The 23,177-nt window shown below is 44.2% G+C and overlaps 2 protein-coding genes across 2 annotated transcripts in view; one reads left to right on the top strand and one right to left on the bottom strand.

Annotated features, from left to right (window-relative positions):
* cep135 (centrosomal protein 135) overlaps positions 1-18,701 on the top strand; it is a 25,335-nt gene extending 6,634 nt beyond the window's left edge. The window contains exons 14-25 of the mRNA XM_037674384.1: positions 55-200; positions 471-583; positions 666-814; positions 8,835-8,890; positions 8,978-9,146; positions 9,254-9,364; positions 9,439-9,624; positions 10,954-11,163; positions 11,288-11,490; positions 11,590-11,694; positions 18,374-18,529; positions 18,677-18,701. Of these exons, the coding sequence (XP_037530312.1) occupies positions 55-200; positions 471-583; positions 666-814; positions 8,835-8,890; positions 8,978-9,146; positions 9,254-9,364; positions 9,439-9,624; positions 10,954-11,163; positions 11,288-11,490; positions 11,590-11,694; positions 18,374-18,529; positions 18,677-18,701 (1,629 nt within the window). The remainder of the gene's footprint in view (positions 1-54; positions 201-470; positions 584-665; positions 815-8,834; positions 8,891-8,977; positions 9,147-9,253; positions 9,365-9,438; positions 9,625-10,953; positions 11,164-11,287; positions 11,491-11,589; positions 11,695-18,373; positions 18,530-18,676) is intronic.
* Positions 18,702-21,109: 2,408 nt separating this feature from the next.
* The window catches only part of chst14 (carbohydrate (N-acetylgalactosamine 4-0) sulfotransferase 14), a 2,751-nt gene continuing 683 nt past the window's right edge, over positions 21,110-23,177 (bottom strand). The window contains exon 2 of the mRNA XM_037698335.1: positions 21,110-21,937. Coding sequence (XP_037554263.1) covers positions 21,110-21,937 — 828 coding nt within the window. The remainder of the gene's footprint in view (positions 21,938-23,177) is intronic.

Genomic DNA, 23,177 nt, shown 5'->3' with positions numbered 1-23,177 from the left:
TGCGCTCGTGTGTTTTGGGGTTTTAATCTGCGCTCGTGTGTTTTGGGCGTGTAGCTGGAGCGAGAGAGACTGGACCTGCAGTCACAGGTGCGTCTGCTGAAGGAGAGCTGGGAGGCTGCAGAGGAGGTGAAGCTGAAGTCTGCTCTGCTCCACAACGCAGAAGAGGTCGCCCAGCAGAGAGCAGAAGCTAATGCTTTGAGGTACAACTTGTCTGTACTTCATTCATCATTTTCCAAGAGCATCTTTACTAAATAAATACCACACGACGCTGCATCGATGTTTTCCTTGAATTTTGTTCAAAATGTTCTGTTTCAGTTTGAATTTAATATGAGCACTGCATAGACAATTCTCTCTGAGCAGATATGAAATCTTCTTCCTCTGAGCCTATCTGACATTGGTTTGCTGCTACAGTAACTGTTTTTCCTCCTGCGTGTTAGGAGGGCTGACAGATTTGTCATGTGTGTGTGCAGGCTGCTGCAGGAGCAGGCGCTGTCCGACACCCAGCGCAGGCTCTCTGTGAGCATGAACGAGCTGCATGCAGCCCACCAGCACATTGAAACTCTCCAGGAGAGATTAGGTGAACGTGCTGCTCCACATGATTCTGTCTGTGGTCCTTTTTGTCTGCTTGGCAGTTCATTTATTTTCTTGAATCCTGTCAGGGGAAGTGAGTCATCAACGCTCCAAACACAGAGAGGAAGTAGCTGCCCTTCACACTTCAGTCTGTGCCCTGGATAGAGAGAAAGACGCCCTACAGGATGAAGTGGATCAGAAGACTGAAAAGCTAGTTGTTCTGCAGGAGGACCTGTCAAAAAAGGTAGCCAGTTAAGCAAACCTCTCTCAATTTATACTTTTTTAAACACCTGTTGAAAAGAGGACGTGTTACGGTTTACTCTGTCTGTCTGTAAACATTCGTTTGTCCCGCCCCAAAACTTCTGATCTGCTTGAGAGAATTTAGAAAAACTTCATACTTGTGTGCATCATGATCATCATCATACTTCATACAGTGTGTCACATACACTTTTCACATCCCAGCTTCAAGGTCAAGGTCACAAATCAAGGTCAGATAGTATACAAGGGCCATAACTTCTTATCCACTCAAGATAATTTAATAAAACTTGATACAAATTTGTACCACCATTAGATAGGTGTTGCGTAATATTTTCATCGCTCCAGCTTTAAGGTCATTGTCACAAATTAAGGTCAAAGCTTATACACAGTCTTTGATTGTCCAGGCCGTTGCTATAGATTGCTATATAACCGTTTGTGCGTTAAATAATAAGTTCACGTTTGTCCTGATGCATGCTCAATAATCCAGGTAGAAAACTAACAAAGTTTAGTCGGGTCCTCTGGATGGATTAAAAAAATAAGTAAAAATTGTTGAAACGTTTCGTCTTTTATACAAGACTGACAAAATGTCTTGGATAAAAGTCGAAACGTTTCAACACTTATCCTGATGCATGCTCAATAATCCAGGTAGAAAAATCTAAGAAGTTAAGTCAGGTCCTCTGGACGTTCAAAAACAAAGCAAAGGTTCTGGTTGTCAGCAGCAAACTGGTTGATCCACTCTAAGAAGGTGCTATTTATGAGACTGAGCTGAATACAGCACCTCACACTGAGGAAGTCTCTGGATGAGAGACGAAACGTTTCTACATTTTTTTATTTTGTTTTTGAATGTCCAGAGGACCAGACTTAACTTTTTTAGAGGTTTCAACAATTACTTTTTACTTTTTTAATCCGTCCAGAGGACCTGACTTAACTTTGTTAGAATTTCACATTTGGATTTTTTTAATACAACTCGAGTGCTAACTCCCAAAGTCCTCTGCAATAAACAAAAATATGGCCATGTTTTCTTCCCCCGTGCTACAGTACACAACATTATCCAAAATATTTGGCTCCAGCTCGATTTAGCAGTCTACAAACTCAGAAAAGTCCAGACAAACATCTTAATTTATTTTGTGTAACAATACGTGAGGAATCAGTGCTGACTGTGTGTAATGGGGCTTTATATAAGAAGTTAGCGTGAGCTATAACAGTGCTTCTCAATTATTTTCTGTTACCCCCCAGGCAGACAAACATTTTGTGCTCCCAACTCTGCCGCAACTGCAAATAGTATCATTTGTCTATAAAATTGTTATAAGTACACCTGCATAGCATTGTCATTTTAAAATTAAAGAAAAAATATTAATATAGATCAACTTACAATGAAGAATAACTTTATTAACTTTGTTTTGTAGTTTGTAACAGAAACAAATTAAAGTGCATCAATTTGCCTGAAAAAAAACAAACTTAAATCCTTATTTAAACTAAACATTTTTGACCATTTGATACTGAAAAATAAAATATAATCAATAAATAATAATAAATTCAAATTGATCAGCAACATTTTAACTCAGGAGTGTTTTATAAAACACTTTGACCTACAAACCAAAAATGAATAAAACAATTTGTGCTGATTTTTTGAGGAACTCGGGATCAATGATCGCACTCGTGGATAAAACTAAACCATTTTGTCAACGTGAAAGAGGAACGAGGGGCAGGTAACCCTCTCGCTTTCAGGTTACTCTTTGTCTTATGTGTCCTGTGAGTGACGAGCGTTCAGAGCGTCATGAAAACAGCAGCTTCACTCAGGAAGTGAATATATTTTGTTAGCAAAGGATACCGTCCTGACATTTAAAGTCACACTAACAACATTGTGCTCTGACAAACTCATCAACAGAGTTTAGTAACTTTAGCATCTCATCTAGGCATAAACATAATTAGTAAACTTCTTGATCTCTATTTGGTATCGAGGAAAATGATGTAGAATTATACCACAGCTCATTTTACTCATTTCACAGCTCCCTCCGGCTTCTCTGCAGTCTTTTATCATCAAACTGACCCGTTTTTCGAACCGGACTAAAGTTGGTCCTCCTTCCAACCGAATTCGGTGTTCAGTGACTCAGAGAGCCGGACGGGACCGTCCAAAAAAAAATAATAATATTTTGGCCCTGGACCGATCGGCCGCTCCCCCCCCATCGGTCACTCTGAGCGCACCCTGCCGGCCAGGTGACCCCTCGAGCTGGGGAGTCGACGCACGAAGGTCCGGTGTTTTTTTCTCTCTCTCCCTGGACCTCAACGAACTCTTATCTGGACCTTTGTGGTTCTACCTGGTTCCGACAAATATCGCCGGGTGGTATTTCGCTGGTTTTCAGCTGGACTGGCCCTCGTGGTGTTTCCATAGGTGTGGGGGAAGTGTACCTGTGACCCTCGAATTGGACCAGAACCGAATCGAGGTGGCTGTGGGGAAATTCGTCTTCTACAGAGCCGGTCTCAGCTTCAGTGAGCAGCCGTTACTTTTACTGAAGGACGATCCACCTCCGTGGAGTCGTTGTGTTCACCTGGAGGAGACGCTCCGGTGCTTTGAAGCGCCGCCGGACCGGAGCAGAACCGCGCCGCCGGGCTGCCGGACCGGAGCAGAACCGCGCCGCCGGACTGGGCCGCCGGACCGGAGCAGAACCGCGCTGCTAGACTGGGCCGCCGGACCGGAGCAAAACCGGGCCAGGGATATCTTCAGCCTCTTCGTCTCTCGTGCTTGGAGCGCCGGAGCCGAACTGGAGCAGAACCGGACCGGACCAGTTGCCGACTTCAGCCTCAGCCTCTCCGGTCAGTCTCGCTTTTCACCGGGGGTGCCCCGTGCTGTCGGGTGCTGAGAAGCGGAGGAGCAGCGTGGAGGAGCAGCGTGGAGGAGCAGGGCTGCGTGGTGCTCGAGAGAAGTTCGGAGTTTGTATCGGAGCTGCTGCAGGCCTCCATCCAAACTCACCTGGATAATAATTAATTTTATTCCGGATCACGTTGTTGGCCCCTGTTGACCTGAAACGAACTTGGACCATGCCTTTCACTTCAGGAGGATTTTCTGGCAGCTCGCTCTGCTATTTGCTGCGAATTTTCAGTTTCTGTTTCGGCCTGTTGATTCTGGACCCAGCTTCTGTTTCTCATGGGAGCATCCATCCATCCATCCATCCTTCTTCACAGGGGGGCCGGAGCCCCCCTCAGCCTGACTCAAACTGCAGTTGGGCCACCTCGTCGGGTTTGTTTGCCCATTTGAACTGTGACATTTTATGGTCTGAATCTTTTCTGCATCATTCATATTACTGTCACTATTTTCAGTTCTCAGATTATCTGGAGTCACTGAATCTTGTTAATACACCTGAATCTGTCCATCACTGCAACTTTCACTGTTTTTGGGTTCTGAATGATCGCGTCTTCATTAATGTTTCTCATGGTTCGATTATGGGGGCTAATTGTCACACTGTTAACTCCTGTAATTACACATCAGTCACAAAAAAACTCAAGAAAATGTCTGATAATAATGTTGTTATTGCTCTCAGGAATTCAACCTAATCCTGGACCCCCCACTAATTACAGCACACCAAATGACTTTAAAAACGCCTCTGGGCTCCATTTTCTGCAAGAAAACGCTCGTAGCCTTCTGAAAAAACTTGATGCTGTGAAAATCCTGGTCAGTTCTTCTGGGGCAGATGTTATCTTTATTTCTGAGTCCTGGCTCAACAAATCTGTAATGAATAATGACGTGGCAATCAATGGGTTTAACATCTACCGCTGTGATCGTCAAAAAAGGGGGGGTGGAGTCATTATTTACATTAGAGACACTCTGGTTTCAAGTCTTGTGACTTTCAAAACAATTCCAAACCAGTTTGAAGCCTTATCTGTAAACATCACCTTGAATGGAGGCCAGATTTTAACTGTAGTCTGCTGCTACCGCCCCCCCACAGCTTCACCTGAAGCATTAAATGCCATTAAGGAATTCCTTGGTAATTTAAAATTCAAAGAGATCTTTTTGGCAGGAGATCTCAACATTGATTGGTGTAAGTCGACCCCCCTCTGTGACAAATTCAAGGAATGTTGCTTGTCTTTTAATTTAACCCAACTGATCGACTCCCCCACCAGATTAAATAAAAGCCATCCTGACAATTCCTCCATCTTAGACCTGTTTCTAACTAATATGCCTCACAAATTCCCTGGTACAGGTGTATTCGCTGATCTTTTGAGTGATCATTGTGTGACAGTGGCTTTAAGAAATAGTAAACTTCCACCTTCTAAGCCCAGATTAATTAAAAAAAGGGATTTGAAACATTTCTGTGAACAGTCATTCCTCTGGGATCTGTCTCACTTTGACTGGCATCGTATTCTGTTAACTGATGACGTGAACTCTGCTTGGAACTATTTCCATAATAATTTCATTTATTTCCTGAACATACATGCTCCTTTTCGTCAGTTCAGAATAAAGGGACGAGACAGCCCCTGGTTTACTCCAGAGCTAGCTGACCTCCTGCACAGGAGAGATCATCTTTGGGCCGCAGCGAGAAAATCTGGCTCAGACACTGATTGGTTGAGTTTTCGACAGATGAGGAATAAATGTACAACTGCTGTCAAAGCAGCAAAACGCAACTATTTCTTATCTCAGACCTCCAAAAATCTAAATGACCCTAACAGATTCTGGAAAACCATCAAATCTCTCTCAGGCACCCCCCAATCATCTGACCTCCCATCACAACTTCTCGTTAACTCTGCTCCTGTGTCAAATAAGCACGAGATCCTGAACTGTCTCAACAAACATTTTGTTGCTTCTGGTTCTTTATTTGACACAGTAACTAATGGAAAATCAGCCACTTCACTTAATAACCAAACTTCTACAAATCAAATCCCTCCTACAAGTCAATCCTCAGTTAATCCCTCCTTCTCTTTTTCTCCATTCTCAGTCAGTGAGGTCAATAAACTGTTAAAAGATCTTGATCCTAAAAAATCTGCAGGTCCAGATGAACTTCCACCTTATTTCTTAAGGCTGGCTGCTCATATCATCACAGTCCCTGTGACCCACATCTTCAATCTCTCCATAAGACAAAACTCCATCCCAGACACTTGGAAAACAGCCTTTGTTCTTCCTTTGCTGAAGGGAGGTGACCCCACCTCACTAAACAACTATCGACCAATCTCTAAACTCTGCATTTTAGCCAAGGTTCTAGAAAAACTGATAAACTCTCAAATCAAAAATTACCTGGACTCATTTAACATCTTACCTCCACATCAATCTGGTTTCAGGAAACAACACAGCACAACCACTGCTTCACTGAAGGTTCTTAATGATGTTGTTGAAGCACTGGATGCTAAGGATTATTGTGCTGCACTTTTCTTAGACCTGTCTAAATCTTTTGACACTGTGGATCAGAACATCTTGTGTCATAAACTCTCAGAAATCGGTTTCTCAGATCACACCATTGGTTGGTTCTCTAACTATCTTTCAGACCGGAGGCAATGTGTTCAACATAATGGTACTTCCTCCAGTTATTTAACAGTCAACAATGGTGTACCACAAGGCTCAGTCTTAGGACCCACCCTCTTTACAATCTACATACATAATGTAGGTAAAAACATCCCTAATGCATCCATACATTTCTATGCTGATGACACAGTTGTTTATTGTCGAGCTAAAACAGTTGCTAAGGCTTTCCAGCTTCTGAAATCTGCATTTAACATCATCCAGACTGATTTGTTTCACCTCAAACTTGTCCTAAATGCCGAAAAAACCAAAGGGATGCTTTTTTCAAATAGGAAGTTGGTCCCAGCAGTTCTTCCTCCGATTTTATCCTCAAATGGTGTCCCCATTGAGTTTGTTGATTCCTATAAATATTTGGGTATCTTGGTCGACTCACATCTTTCTTTTAAGCTCCATGTGGAAAACTTGGTAAAGAAACTGAAAGTTAAACTGGGTTTCTTTTTCAGAAACAGATCCTGTCTAACCCTGAATGCTAGAAAACGCCTTGTATCTGTGACTTTCCTTCCCTCAATTGATTTTGGTGATATTATTTACATGAACGCTCCTACAAGAACCCTGCAGATGTTGGATGCGGTCTATCATGGTGCACTAAGATTCATAACTGGCTGTGATTATCGTACCCACCACTGCACCCTGTATTCATTGGTTAACTGGACATCATTAACTTCACGCAGACTCTCTCACTGGTACATTTTCATCTTTAAATCACTTCTTGGTCTGCTGCCTTCATACATCTCCTCCTACATGTCTCTGCGTGAGTGCAGCTATGGAGTGCGCTCTCAGGACATTATTACCTGCAGTGTTCCCTCAGTGAGGACTGAACTAGGCAAAAGGGCCTTCTCCTACTCCGCTCCTGTTTCCTGGAATATCTTACAAAAAGATTTGAAGCTCTCGACCTTGACCTCTCTAAGTGGCTTTAAGAATCTGTTGGACTCCTGGCAGGGACCAATGCAGACATGTTCCTGTTTTTAGTTTTATACATTTGTCTCGGAATCTAGCAGTTTTTTTTTTTTTTTTTGGTTTTGTTACCTTTTTCCTTTTAGCCATCCTATTTGTTAAAAAAAAAAAAAAAAAAAAAACTGTAGTATGAGTTTTTATAACTGCTTATTGTTGTTGCTGTTGTCCATTGTTGTCATCTTTCTTTGTTGAAATCAGGTCTCTTGTAAATGAGTCCTCGAGGCTCAATGGGATTTACCTGTATAAATAAAGGTTGATTTTAACATCACCAGATGTTTTACACAAAAACCAACCAAACCAAAAACAACAACTTTAAAGTATGCAGTTCTGAGTCACATGGATGCATTTTGAGGAGATTAATTCTGTTGGAGTGGGTTTTTAATAAATCCTGTATTTAGACTTTGTTGTGAAATCTCCTTTAAAAGCAGTAAACATTTTACTAACAGTAAATACAAACCCTCCTTTATCACAAAATTCCTCTTAATGTTTAGATACAGCTAGACCTGTCGCGATAAACAGTAAATCAATTCATCGCATGATAAATGAAAATTATCGACCTCATTTTCATTTATCAGCTTCATCTTCTCTTCGTGTCTCTCTTTCCACTGAAGACACTGGATGACAAAAGGCTCAACTCCAGTTCTTCACTGACCCCTCCCTTTCTCTGTTCTTTAAAATTCGTTTTAACGTCCAAAATTGTGTTTTTGGATCATTAAAAGCAGCTAAGCTGACAAGCTAAGCTACGAGCTAAGCTAACAGGCCGACCTTGCAAAAAAGCTCCGTCTTGTCGAAGCTCCAAAATTCACGGTTGAAACCGGTGCCTTCGTGTGAAAAGTTGTTTTCTCTGAAAAAAGAAGCTGAGAACTTGTTTACTGATTTTTTTATTAAAAGCTTTGTGTGAAAAATGCTAAAGAGCTCAAACCACACTGAGCGTCCGCCATTTTGAGAACCACAAAAAGAAAAGAGAGCCAGGCAGCCCATGTCACGTCAAGGGACCTCCCTCCCATTTTCTTAAAGAGACGTTTCTCGCTCCCTCACTATCCATCCTTCAGTTCAAACGGTCTTATACTGCCATCACACAAAAATCAACCAACATTTCTTCTTAAATTTGACGATAATTACTAATTATCGTCAAATTTTTAACAATATTATCGTTTTTTGCAAAATTTCTGAGACAATTAATCGCCCAGCGATTAGTTATCGTGACAGGCCTAGATACAACAAGGAGGCACGGCCTGTCAAATACATGCTGTATCTTACAAAGTCAGTTATAATAACAGTTTCCTGTTGTTACGGTGCCTTTCATTTAGCTCAACCCTAAATACAGTCCATGATCAAGAAAACTTTGCACCATAGTCTCTATCAGAAACCTCCTAAATTTTAAACTTTGTCAGACTTTCAGCTACTTGTAAGATGTGGGTTTTGGTAGTTGCAAACTGGGTATTCCAAGTCGTTTTTAAGACGGAATAAAGCTATCACAAGTTCTCCTAACATGTTTTGTGTTAGAGTACAAATGATGTACAGTTCTTTACTGATTCCACAGGAAAAGACCCTTGAAGATGTGAGACTCACAGTGAAAAACATGGACAAGTCCTTAGCGTGAGTACTGTGCCCCGAAGAAGAATGTGATAGAAAGCTAACGGCGGCAAGTCTCAACTTTTTTCTTCACGGATCACATCATTTCAGTCAGCTGCAAGGAGCTTTAAACAGCCGTGAGAGGGAGCTCAGCAGTCTGAGGAGGCAGCTAGATGCATCTCAGGAGGAGCTGAGTGCACTCAGGAGAGGCAAAGAAGTCCTAATCCGAGAGAACCGGAGGCTGCAAGATGACCTGGCCACAATGACCAGGGAGAACCAAGTAATATTACACCTGAATTACTGACAACCTATGATCTTTTGTCATGGGTTGGAGAATAAGGAGAACAAATCACAATTAATGGGAGCTTCTCTTGTTTCTCTGTTGAGACTGTGCACGCAGAAATGGAGGAGGCTTTGCACGAGAAGGACGAGCTGAAGTTGAGGGTTCACTCTTATATTTCTGAGGTGTCCAGGATCGAGCAACTTATGGCTACAAAGGTAAACACAATGTAATTCTACCAGCAGCAGTAATCTCTGAGAGTAACTGCTGACTGTCAGGAGTTGGCCTCCAGGAACAGGAGAACAGGGATCTGCTGGAGAGATTCAGGCTGGCCCACTCTGAGATGACGGAGCGGGAGCAGAAACTGCAGCAGGCTGAAGGTCTTAATAACTCCATCCGCTTGGAGCTGCTCTCCTCGGACACAGAACGCCGACAGCTCCGAGATACAGTCGGACAGCAGGACAGAGAGATTCAACAGGTGACATATCAAATTAACACCTTTAATTATTGCCTGCTGACAGGGCAACCATGTTTTTGCCTGTCTATATGTCTCATGAACAACTGGACAGATGTTAATGACTTCCTCAAAAAATAATCATTAGATATAGATCTACAACTCCTTTACATTTGGAATCCACCACATTCAAGTTTGCAGCTGCAGCTGGACATTACTTAGTCGAGTGCTAATACATCTAGCAAGATTTTACAATGTAGCATGGGATTGTGCTTGATGTCATTCAGTAGCTAGAGCAGCATCCCTTCATCAAAAGATCATTATCCAAAGCGTGGAATAAAAAGCGGTGGATGATATGCATTCCTCTGAGGACTGCTAGGCCTTTTATTGTGGTGAATTTACCGTATTTTTCGCCGTACATGTCGCACCGCCCTATAAGTTGCGTCAGTCCAAACATGTCTAGTAAAGAGGAAAAATCCATAAATGCGTCGCTTCACCGTATACGTCGCATCTATTATGCATCATCGCTGACGTGTCGCGTTTGTTACGCGTCACCGCTGACAACCCGGAAACGTGGGCCAGTGTTGTGCCAACAATTGATGGGCTGCCAAGTGGCAGCCGCGGGAGCGTGCACGGGAGGACTTTAACAAGAATTTAACAAGATTAATACTTAAAAACATTTAAGTGTTTGCTCGACTTTATAGTAAATGTGTGTCTCAGTTAAACTATAAATACACTTTAACGGTCAAATCAGCTGCATTTCAAAAGTATTTGCTGCCTCGGTGCTCTGGGAGCGTGCAGACAGGGAGGAAATTATGAAGGAGGAACGCTGCACATTTCTTCAAATTTAACAAGATAAGCACCTAAAACATTTATTTGTTTGCTCGACATTATAGCAAAGATGTGTCTCAGTTGCACTTTTACTTAATAAATGCACTTCAGTGGTCAAATCAGCTGCATTTCGCCTGGGTGGAGCACGGAATGAAGCTGATTTGACGTTTGCTTCAGGCAGACTACGGTGTCATCTATGAAGCCCATTGTGTCATTAATAGCCACTTTTACCTATTACATGACACAACGGCATGCCATACTACTCGACTGCCATCTAGCAGCTGAAAATGTTAGTGTTCAATATTTTCAGTCAGAAAGAATGAAAACGGTCATATCTCAGACAAAAATTGGTTAATATGGGGAAATTTCATAAATACGTAGCTCTGGCATATAAATCACAGGGCATGCAAATTATGCAACAAAAAAAAAAAAAAACAACAAACGTGACTTAAATAGCAAAAAATACAGTATTTTATTTTGCCCCAGCATCTTAATGTTGCTTTCACTTCATATTTATCTAAGCACACTCAGGCACTGCAGGCTTATGAAGCCCAGGTTTCCTCTCTGGTTCGTGGGATGTCCCAAACAGAAAAGGATTTGCAGAAAGCACAGGAGGAAAATGCTGCTCTCCTCTCGGATCTAGCTTCTGTCAGAGAACTCTGTGTCAAACTGGACTCTGGGAAGGAGCTGACTGCACGCCAGCTCACCTCCAAGAGCATGGACCTGGAGAGGGTGAGGCTCTGGTCTGGACTTTTGTTTTCCATCACTTTTTTCTCTGTTCAGAAAACTTGCTTTGTCTCTCTTAGTGTGAAGCTTTAGTTATATGTCTCTTCATAGTTCTGCTCCCTGTTCTTAGGTCACTGGAGAACTGGAAGATGTTCGCTCAGAGGTAGAGCTCCTGAAGAAACAATTAGCCAGTGAGAGGCTGACTGTGCGCAACCTAGAGATGCTTCTCTCCTCCAACCGGCAGAAAGAGTTTCAAACACATCTGAGCGCCACCGAGAGAGAGTCCGAGCTGAAAGTCCTTCGTGACAAACTCACTCTGACTGACAGCAAAAAGTAAAAATAAACCAAACCAGTTCATTACACTGCAGCAAACCTAATAAACTAACTGCTTCAAATGAATGTATTAAATCATTTTTGTACATTTGCAAAAAGTGCAGAGCATGCCAGAGAAGTGTCCCAGCTCCGTGGCAAAGTGTCTCAGTTGCAGACGGAGATGGACGTCCTGAAACGACAGCTGACCTCTGAGCGCTTTGAACGGTGAGCTCGTTGATCGTTACACTTGTGCTTAGCATGGCAGCCATCTGTTTTCTTTAACAGTGAACTACAGAAAGGTCTACTGTAAGTACAGAAGAGGACATCACTTTTGTTTAGTTCAGGACTTTTATTTTTTTCATTCCACCTTTATTAAACCAGGTAATTAAGAACAAATTCTTATTTACAGAGCTGGCCTGGCAGCACCAGCAGGTACTTGTAGGGTCATGGAAAGGGAAACAATACATTTAGGCAAAACTATAAAATAACAAATAATAACAACGTTATATAATAATATAACGTTTATAATAACGTTTGTCAGTAACAAACGAGGAAATCACAAATTACGGTACATTAACAACAGTTCATTGTTAAAGGACAACAAACGTTACTAAGCATGAAAACATTTGCAAGTATCTTTAAAAATGGCTTTTAAACGATTTTTAAAACTTGAAACTGAGACGAGTGAGGTCAGACCAAAAGTTTTTGAGGCAGAGTCCAGTCAGATGGAGAAGCAGAGGCAAAGGGAGACTTGGTCTTTAGAGTTGTTAATCACAAATACTGAGCATTCGGGTGTTCTACTTCAAAACTGGTGCTAGTTGCAGTGGATTAGTTAAATATGGAGGTGATAAACAAAAGTTACATATGTAACTATGGTTATATGAATCCCGGATTACTGCCAGAGGGCGGTGCTGAAAGCACTGAATGTTCCCTTCGCACATGTGCCGTTCGAGTAGTAATACCAACAGAGTCACAGGCGTGACACAGATGACCAATCAGAAGCTATATAGCCTGACGTCATCCGCGGCTCTGCTTCTACAGAATCTTTTTGCGGAATGCAAGGATTCTGTAGGAGCAGAGAAGCTCTGGCAGTCATCCAGGATTCATAGAACTGTAATTACATACCTAACTTTTGTTCTATTTCATCCCTACTGACCGCCAGAGGGCGGTGCTGAAAACACTGAATGACTAATACCAACGATGTCACAAAGAATCCTGATCACATACCTCACTGAGGAGGCCCAGAGGACCCTTGCAGAAGAACCTGGCCCAGGGGATGGAGAATCAGAATCAGAATAAGCTTTATTATCATTGCACCAAGACACAACGAGAACATGTACGTACAGTCGTCCGAAAGATGGGCGGAGTGCACGAAGCTGCCGACCGTCGGATATTTTTCCCACCAACAGCCCAGTTACTGAGCTGCTGGTGGGAGAAATATCCGACGGTCGGCCTGGTGGCATCACCGTCTCCCTCCACGGCTCCTAGGGGCCGTGGGGGGGCGGTGGCCAGAGTCCCTGGTCCGAACCTGCCCAGCTAGTTGGTGGACCGACTCACGAAAGCTCCTGCCGAGTCTCTGCTGAACTGCACGAGGGTAAAGACCACCCGGCCGATTGTGACCCCGAGGCGGCGGTTGAATGCCGGGGTCAGCCAATGGTCGCCTTGGATGCCATGGAGGTGGACGGGGCATCGCCCTGCTAAGGCTTGAAAACTGCTGCTTTGTCTGTTGTGCTTGGACGGTCCATTCCAGTGCTTCCAAGGCAGCCGAACCGAACGACTCCCCCGGCACCACCAGGACATTACGGAGGGTTCTATGACATGGTTCGGTCAATGTTGACTGCGCCAACCAGACCTGTCGGCGAGCATGGACCAAGAAGTGTATCACACTCTCAAGTTCTCTCGTTATCAGCGCAAAGGCCTGAAGTGCTGCATTGCTAAAGTCCATTGCTGCTGTTGCACCGCTAGCGCCCTGAAGGTACGCGGAGAGGGCAAACATGAAGTGCGCCATGGAATTGCCGAGGTGGCCAACACATGCTCCGGCGTAATAAGCTCTGCAGAAGAATTCATCCGTGATGCAACATTGAGCTGGTGGGCACCGAACATCACTGCACGGAGCTTCCTCTGGTGATACGATGAGCGAGTCAACGGCAGTTTTGATCGCCGGCATGCGATTCAAGCCCACTGCGGCCGGCTCATGCATAGACACCAGCACTCTGCCATCCGTGGAGAGGTGTGCAAAGACTTGGATCTCGTAAACAACCATGCAACTCCCTCAGGTACTCCTCCGATGGAGGGATGGAAAAGGGAGGAGGGGCTCACCCGTTCCTGAAGAAGGCACTTCCAAGGGTGGGCTCCTCTGGTTGTGGGACGTCCAGCTGCAGCTGTCTCAGGACCATACGCATGACATCCTGTATTGAGCCATCACTGACCCACTAGCTGCGCTCCGAGACGAAGAAAGTGAACCAGTCTCTTGAGACTTGAGATGACTGCCCCTCCTCCTCACCTAAAAAGTGAGAGGCAGAGGCAGCCAAGAATAGCACATCCTTCTCCACAGCCAGCTCAGGCGTGGGTGGGGAGGAGTGTCCGGTCGCTGCCACTGGCTCAGCCCCCAGTTGGCGTGCCTGAAAAAGGGACTTTATCTCTGCCAATTCTGCAGACAACTGCTCCACCCTTGTGGAGAGGCCATGATCAGACTTGGCTTGCCTCTTCCTAGGAGGGGCCATAGTTCGGCGCTTCAATTGCCTAGGCAGTGACCTGGGCAGGAGGTCACTGCCTAGCTCGGGGTGAAACTGGGCCTTCTGAGCCACCCTCACAGCACAAGGCATGAAGCTGCAGTTCATGGAGGGGTTCTCTTGACAGAGCCTCCATCAGATGGTCATGCCCAAGGCAGGCAGAACACAGGTCGTGACCGTCATCTGCCTGGAGCACGGCCCCACGATCTATGCTGTAGTAAGAGCAGTCCATGCTTCTTACTTTAGGCAGTTTAGCCACGTTAATTAAAGTAAAAAAAACTGCAACTCAACAAAGGGGCTGGCACCACCAGCTACATCCAGGATACAGGACGAAAACAAGGACAAAAGGATAGGCCGAGAATTGGGAGAGGGGGCGCGTATACTTGCCGTCACCAATTAACAAGGCAAAGAAACTCAGACAGGCTAACGCCGCTAGCTCGGCTGGTTAAATAAGGACAATTGGGAGAGGGGGCACGAACGCTTGCCTTCACCAATAAAAAAAACAAGGCCAGAATGTAGGGAGGCTAGTACCACTAGCTCGGTCCAACCATCTATATGAGGTTGGTGAGAACGATTGGGAGAGGGTGCGCAAACTCTTGCCTTCACCAATGAAAACAAGGCCAGGAACTCAGCTGGCTATGTAATTAACAAACTTCGAAACACTATCCAAACCGAACATGCGGTTGGAAGTCTCCAACATATGGGAGTGAGCGAAACATTACCGCTAACCAAAGGCAAAATATAAGTAAAAAGACTACTCACCAGTGTTGAATCACACACACAGTAGTCAGACGCTGCAAGTTGGGAGGGGGGCGAAAGCTGCCGTAGTCCCCAACGAACAGCAGAAATACCTTAAACGAAGGCTAAACCGTCGCAGCCCCTAGGAGTGCAAACACACTACTCCAGCCAATGGGCAGTCGGGCCTCCGATGATGGTGAAAAAGTCCAAAGGGCTGATGCCCTGAATTGAACTGCGCGCGAAAAGAAAAAAGGAGCAGAGCCACGGATGACGTCAGGCTATATAGCCTCTGATTGTTCATCCGTGCCACACCTGTGACTCCACTGGTATTACTTCTCCAACGGCGCATGCGCAAAGGGAACATTCAGTGCTTTCAGCACCGCCCTCTGGTGGTCAGTAGGGATGAAATGTGTAGAACCCAGCAGCGTTTTATAAATGAGGGTAACCCAATGAATTCCACGATGAGTAGGCCATTTACCAAGAGAGTAGAGGTGACTGACATGTTTTGTAACATAATCTGTCATTCCAGATATAGTAGCGGCTTCAGTTTGGCTCAGGAACAAACTAGTTTTAGATCAGACTGATAAAATAGACAAACATACTTATATATGTCGGCGGCCGAGCGGTAGGCTATTATGTTTATTTTTGTTGGACAAAAATGAATTAAATTTAACTAATATCAGCAACGCCACCTAGTTAAACTAGGAATAAGCTTAGGTCCGTATCGCAGGGGTGAGAAGTGTTTCACAAAACCAGCCAGTAGAGATAGACAATAATTTATTACGACCAGGGAAACAAATGCTGCAAGCAGTCCAAATATTAAGAACCAGCCAGTAAGAGCAGTCTGTAAAATCAAAGATCAAAAAGGTGACATGATTATGACAGTCTGAAGAAAAAGAAGCAGTCTTAGCTGAGGGGGGCGTGGTCCTCTCGCCCTCGCACGGCGCTCCCAGGCGTTCCAGAGTCTCGACCTTCAGTGATCTCCCGGCACTCTATCCAGAGTCCAGTGTCCCTCCACGGTCTCAACCTCACCCGGCGCATGTACCTCCTTGAGTCCGGCGTCCCATGGCGACCTCAACCTCCAGCGAGCTCCAATACTCGGTCCTCCGCCCCCGACACCAGACCCGGAAGACTGCACCCTCCAACCGGGCACGATCCACCGTGCAGACCAGCTTAGCTGGTTTCTTGGGTGCATCCTTACCCCTGCTAGTCTCTGATCTTCATCATTGCGCCTTCAATCTCTGCCAACCTGCTGTCCAGATTGTCCCCGCCTCCTGCCCCTCTGCGGTGGTTGTGCATCGGCCATTGCGCTCCCTGTCTGATGCGCCTCCTGCCCCTCTGCGGTAGCTGCGCGCATCTGCCGTTCCATCTCTGCTGCTGCGTTGCACTTCTGCGCATTGTTCTGCGCTTTTTATTTCCCCATTCTTGGCTTTCATGTCATTACAGCTGATGGGGAACACCTGCGCGAGCTGTCAAATGTCTCTGGCCTCATCACAGGTGGCAGTCTCAAAAAAAATGAACAGATCAGCAAGTTTAAACATGCAAATAACACAAAAAGCCACATTACTACACATAACTTGCTGTTTAATCTTTGAGTATCTTGATAAGATAAAAAGGCACTATACAAGTACAGTCAATTTACAATTTATCTTTAAAGTTACAAATCTTTCAAATGTGAAACGTACTCTAAAAAAGACCCAGCAGAAGCTGTAATCTTTCAGCTGCCTCCTTAGATACGAACATACGATCTCCCCGTGATTTGTTAATGAAATGTACTCGGCAAGTGGGGTGTGAAACTCTAAAGTACACTTACACAAAACCCACATGTTAAAGGTTTTGTTAGGGTGGAGGGAAAATACCCTGATCTGAACTATTCTAACCAAATATTTGCACTAGTTGTTAAAGGCAGTTATTGTAAACTATAAAATCAATCTTAAACAAAGGTGATACTGAACTGAATCAAATGGTGCAGTAGTTCTCCAGTTTTATTGCCAAGTATTTCTGAAATATAGGTACACACTCGGCGTCAACAAAGCACTTAGTTGCACACTTGCCCAACAAATTTGAGTGTAAATGCCAGTACACTGAAACTGTCTGTTTGATCTGAACGACTCTTCCAGACGTCTGACACATTTTCTGTCACTTCAGATGTTGCTGTAGGTAAACGAACATGTGGTTTGAGCTGCTCACAAGTTTTTAGTTTAAGGACAGATTAACCATCAATACAAGAAAAATATTTTGTGTTGGTTTTTTTCTTCAATTTTATTTTTTTTACCAATTATGACGTTGCAGTGAGCACCTTTTGAAGTGTCATGTAGATCATAATTATGATGCTCAGCAAACTGTGGAACTGTATTTCTGTACAGTAGTCCCTCACTTATCGCAGGGGTTACATTCCAGACACCCCTGCAATATTTTTATTTTAGTTTTTATATCTATTTTAAGACTTTATAAACCCTGCCCACACTCTTGCAATGTTCTTAACAATGTTCCAAACTCTCTAAAAGTGCATAGCGTGTCATGATCTCTGTTCTCTGCTGCAATCACACTCATGCTCATCACCTGTGTCACTCCCAGTGCCACTCCCAGTCTCCCTCCTGCTGCACCTGTGCGCTGCGCTTCTTAAATGCTCCCCAGTCTCTGCCTCCCTACCAGATTGTCCGATCGCCTCGTGCCTGAAGTATCCAGCATTCTTGTTCCTGCTCTCATTCCTAAAGGCTGTTTGGTTTGCGCTTGATTATTTTAAATAAACGATCCATGCTGCTCGTGCGTCTCACTCAGGTAGGACTAGGGAGACCAGCAGAGCTCCATCTAGTTCGCTCTGAATTTTGTTGTCGGCCACCAACCACAAAAAAACGTCTGCACTTCGGCATTAGACCACGGTGTTGTCATTACTGTTTTTAAAATAGGTCCAGTTGCTGCTCCGACTTCGAACATTGGTAATTGCAAATGGCGGATCTTGTTGATGTGAAAGTTTCTCAACAGCCAGTGACTCGGCCCCCTGACCGATCAGTGACCGACAATGTTCTGACGTCACGTTTTGGTGCCGGCTCGGCTCAGCTGGTACCCCAGAGAAGAAGGGACCAAAAAGGGGTCTCAGTTCCACAAAAAAAATTGCAGTGGAAAAGGGCTCAAAACTACCGAACTGAGCAGAACCGTGCTCAAGAGGAGCTGTGTAAAAGGCCCATTATAAGAGTTACCAGTCAGCCTAACATGCATGTTTCTGGTCTGTGGGAGGAAACCGGAGTACCCGGAGAAAACCCACACATGCACGGAGAGAACATGCAAACTCCACCCAGAAAGGCCCCCAGGTGGGATTTGAACTGGTGACCTTAGCACTGAGAGGCTACCAACTGAGCCACCGTGCCGCTTTAAAAGAAGTATAAAATGTAAAATGAAGATCCCATCCTAACATTTGTTGCACCTGTCTTTAGTGAAAGAGCAGTTCAGGAGCTGCGTCGCCAGGGTTTGTCATTCTCGTCTCTGCAAAGCTCTTCACCGCTCAGCGTTTCCAGCCATTCTCACCACACCCCCACAGAGCGCTCCGTTCTTCAGAGTCACGACCGCTCCACAGACAAGTCCACAGACAAGTCCACAGACAAGTCCACAGACAAGTCCACAGACAAGTAAGGCTCACATCATGACTGTGACTAAAGTTTTGGACTTAATCTAGCTCAAGTGCCATTTTTAGCTCTGGTTTTGTTCAGTGAGCTGAAATTCTTTCTTCTCTTTTACAGGAGTGTCAGCTTCAAGGATTATTGAATAAAAACTGCTGCGCTTGCTGTGAGTCGGACAACACAAAGGATTTAAGTGTGAACTTGAACTGTAAAGACTTCCACAGGCATGGAGCGGCCTGGAACGTGCCTCAGAGTTGTGTCGTCCAGTCGGTGACTCGGGATAAGAAAATAATGCACATCTTCTGTATTATTTGTTGACAACTTTCTCTAACCCTAAACACTGATGCCACAGATCAAATCTTTTGACATTTCTAATGTCACAGCATGAAAAAGATTTGGTATCCAGTATATTTTGTATACAAATATTCATGTTTTTTAATATATTTTAAATTATTTAAAAAATAAAGATAAAAAAAATCTAACTGGACAAGCGTAAATGATAACATCAATATTAGTTTTATTAGAAAAACATAGTAATGGCAATAAAAGGTGGTGTTTTAGCCTAAACCACAGAATACTGAGGTTATTAAACACTAACCTTTTCCCAGGCCTGCAGCACATTAATGATTCCATCATTTATTTATCGTAACTGTTCATATAATGTGGCTTTAAAAAGCCTTTTTTAGTGTTTACAGGTGCTGGTCATAAAATTAGAATATCATGAAAAAGTTTCTTTATGTCAGTAATTCCATTCAAAAGTGAAACTTGTAGATTATATTCATTCATTACACACAGACTGATATATTTTAAATGTTTATTTATTTTAATGTTGATAATTATAACTGACAACTAATGAAAACCCAGTATCTCAGAAAATTAGAATATTAAGACCAATAAATATCCAGGTAGTCTCACTGAGCCATGAGAACTCATTCTCAAGAAAGACCTGTTTAGAAGCAGATGGTGGGGGTTAAGGGCCTTGCTCAGGGGCCCAGAGTGGGGCCAATGAGGGTGGAGGGAGGTGTGGGTGTTTCACCTTATCCACCCACATTTTGATGTTGACGGTACCGGGAGTTGAACCTGCGACTTTCCGATCACAGGCCCATCTTCTCTAACCTCTGTGTCACCACTCCCCCCAGTCGATCAGTCTGTCACTGCTCAGGTGTTCTGAGAGCCCGGGTTGCTCTGATAGTGGCCTTCAGCTCTTCTGAATTGTTGGGTCTGGTGTATCTTCCTGCATCTTCCTCTTCACAATACCTCATAGATTTTCTATGAGGTTAAGGTCAGGAGAGTTTGCTGGCCAATTAACAGGGATACCATGGTCCTTAAAGAACAGGGATACCATGGTCCTTAAACCAGGTACTGGTAGCTTTGACACTGTGTGCAGGTGCCAAGTCCTGTTGGAAAATGAACTCTGCATCGCCATAAAGTTGGTCAGCAGCAGGAAGCATGAAGTCTCTAAAACTTCCTGGTAGATGGCTGCATTGACCTTGGACCTCAGAAAGTACAGTGGACCAACACCAACAGATGACATGGCACCCCAAACCATCACTGACTGTGGAAACTTGACACTGGACCTCAAGCAATGTGGATTCTGTGCCTCTGATCTCTTCCTCCAGACTCTGGGACCTTGATTTCCAAATGAAATGCAAATTTTACTTTCATCAGAGAACAGAACTTTGGACCACTCAGCAGCAGTCCAGTCCTTTTTGTCTCAAGACACTTCTGTCGCTGTCTCTTGTTCAAGAGTGGCTTGACACAAGGAATGCGGCAGCTGAAACCCATGTCTTGCATATGTCTGTGCGTGGTGGTTTGTGAAGCACTGACCCAAGCTGCAGTCCACTATTTGTGAATCTCCCCCACATTTTGGAATGGGTTTTGTTTCACCATCCTCTCCAGGGTGCGTTTATCCTTATTGCTTGTGCACTTTTTTTTTATATACCACATCTTTTGCTTCCCTTCACCTCTCTATTAATGTGCTTGGACACAGAGCTCTGTGAACAGCCAGCCTCTTTAGCGATGACCTTTTGTGTCTTGCCCTCCTTGTGCAGGTGTCAATGGTCGTCTTTTGGACAACTGTCAAGTCAGCAGTCTTCCCCATGTCTGTGTAGCTACAGAACTAGACTGAGACCATTTAAAGGCCTTTGCAAATGTTTTGAGTTAATTGGCTGATCAGAGTGTGGCACCAGGTGTCTTCAATATTGAACCTTTTCAAAATATTCTTATTTTCTGAGATACTGAATTTGGGGTTTTCATTAGTTGTCAGTTATAATCATCAACATATAAACATTTGAAATATATCAGTCTGTGTGTAATGAATTTATATAATATACAAGTTTCACTCTCTGAATGGAATTACTGAAATAAATTAACTTTTTCACTATTTTCCAATTTTATGACCAGCACCTGTATTTTCAAGCTTCAGTGGTTTTGAACTCGTCACCGTGCAGACAATCTGAGGTCAACATGTTTAAGAGCTTTGATAATACTGTTTTCTTTTCTAGAAATAAAAAATAATACAAATAAATCTACAAAAAACTATAAACAACCCCTTTAGTGTCGGCAGTGTTCAGTGGTAGTGTTGGGGAGGGGGTAAGCAAATAGAGAAAAATCTAAAATGTACTTTGGTAAGAGTTCCCTGAGTAGTTTCTGTGGCAGCGTGCACAAATAATAGTGCAACGTTTGTCTCGTGACAGGCTTGTACCACGTCTGCCTGTCTGGGAAGTGAACAAAAGGTGGTGCTTTGATGCTCTGGAGCACGTGCTCTGCGTCCCTTTCCAGGTGCTCGTATGAGCCGATGAAATCGTAAGAAATGGCACACGGCTGGCACAAGTTGTACATGGGCATCCAGTGCTCATTCATGCGCTCCACGTCCTCGTCCAGCAGGTAACGGACAAACTCCCCAAAGGTCACGTCATCTCCCGTCACTGATGGATCCTTAGCTCGGCCCTTTCTGTACCGCTTTATGATCTCCACCCCATACTTTTTCTGGTAGGACTTTATCTCGCCGAACTTGTTCCTGTACGCAGAAAGCAGACGCTCCATGGGCTCCCGCACGAACATGAACTTGAAGTAGTACATGAGTCTGTAACGAATCTCCTCCGGCTTCAGAGAGGACAGGAAGAGCAGATCGCTGTGGTGATCCATTTTGATGCTGACGTCCACGCTCTCCAGGGCTCCCCCCAGAACCTTCAGAACCCTCTTCCAGTTGGAGCAGGCCACTTTGGGGACGTAGCAGTAGAGGAAGCGGTACTTGTCGTTCACCAGGACGTGCTGAAACAGCGTCTTCCTCTGCAGGGGGCTCAGGGACCAGATGCTGTGGGGCATGTTCCTCTGGCTGCACATGGCCCTGATGGTCCGGTTGCGGATCTCCTGGAGGATCTAAATGTAAACAAAAACCAATATCGTAAACAAGTAATCCACAATAGTCTTACAGTCTGATGTTGTCGGAATAGTTGAGAAGTGTTTGTTGACTGGGCCAAGGAGTGGGGCTTTGTTGGCTTCTGCCAGGAGCTGTGCCAAAACCCTGATGATGCCATATTAGCAGACATGAGATCATTGGGCAGGAAGCAGGACTCGGCTCCTTTGAACCCGTGAAAGATCTTTATTTGCATCCAGAGACGTTCAGCATGGTCGATTCTCACGCCCACCCTGAATCAACCAACTGTCCACAGGACCTGATGTAACTTTGTTGGATTTTTTTACCTGGATTATTGAGGATGAACTTTCAAGTAATCCACAAGTTTTACTTATCAATATTAATGTAAGCCATGGTTTTTAGTTTGGCCCTTATTCACCACTCAAAAGAACAATACAGTACCATCCAACTGAGGAGATTTTAGTTGTTACTTCAGTACAATAAAGTTGTTAAACTGCTGGTAGAGGGCAGGGAGGGTGACTGGAGAAAAAGCAAACATTAGGTTCTATTTTAAGAAGCACTTTTACTAGAAGCTGCAAAGTAACTCAGCCTAAATGTGACCTGATCCACAACTAAGCCCCGGGGGAATATGTCTGCCATGTTTATACGCTAAACCTTAAGTGGAGGGGATTGTACTGAAAGTTCTTTTTCTTCTTCTTCTTTCGGCTGCTCCTTCTTCAGGGTCACAACAGTGAACTGAGTCGCACGAAGACTTGTAATTGTTTTTACGCCGGATGTTCTTCCTGACGACCACAGACACTGATCTACCACAGCTCTGTGTGTGGGGCAGAGAGCTGCTGTCTGGGGTGCCCAGGGGGCAGATGGTGGGGGTTAGGGACCTTGCTCAAGGGCCCAGAGTGGGGAAAATGAGGGTGGAGACGGGTGTGGGTGCTTCACCTACTCCACCCACATTTTGATGTTGTCGGTACCAGGAGTTGAACCAGGCTCACCTTCTCTAACCTCTGCACCACCACTCCCAACTAATAAATGTTTAATAATGTTCATTAAATATCAAAGCTTATTTTCACATCTGAAGTCTGACTGTACTTGTATAGCATCTTTATCTCATCACTCAGAGCTCTTTACAACAACCTGTGCCTCATCTACCCATTCATACAGCACTCTACTGGACGAGTACAGTATCAGTACTTTGTCACATTCATACAGGACTACTGGACGAGTACAGTATCAGTACTTTGTCAC

The sequence above is a fragment of the Nematolebias whitei genome, chromosome 3 (genome assembly GCF_014905685.2).
Source record: "Nematolebias whitei isolate Nwh7 chromosome 3, NemWhi1, whole genome shotgun sequence".
NCBI lineage: Eukaryota > Metazoa > Chordata > Actinopteri > Cyprinodontiformes > Rivulidae > Nematolebias > Nematolebias whitei.
Note: the sequence above shows the minus strand (reverse complement) of the source record. Positions and strands in the feature narration are given on the sequence as shown.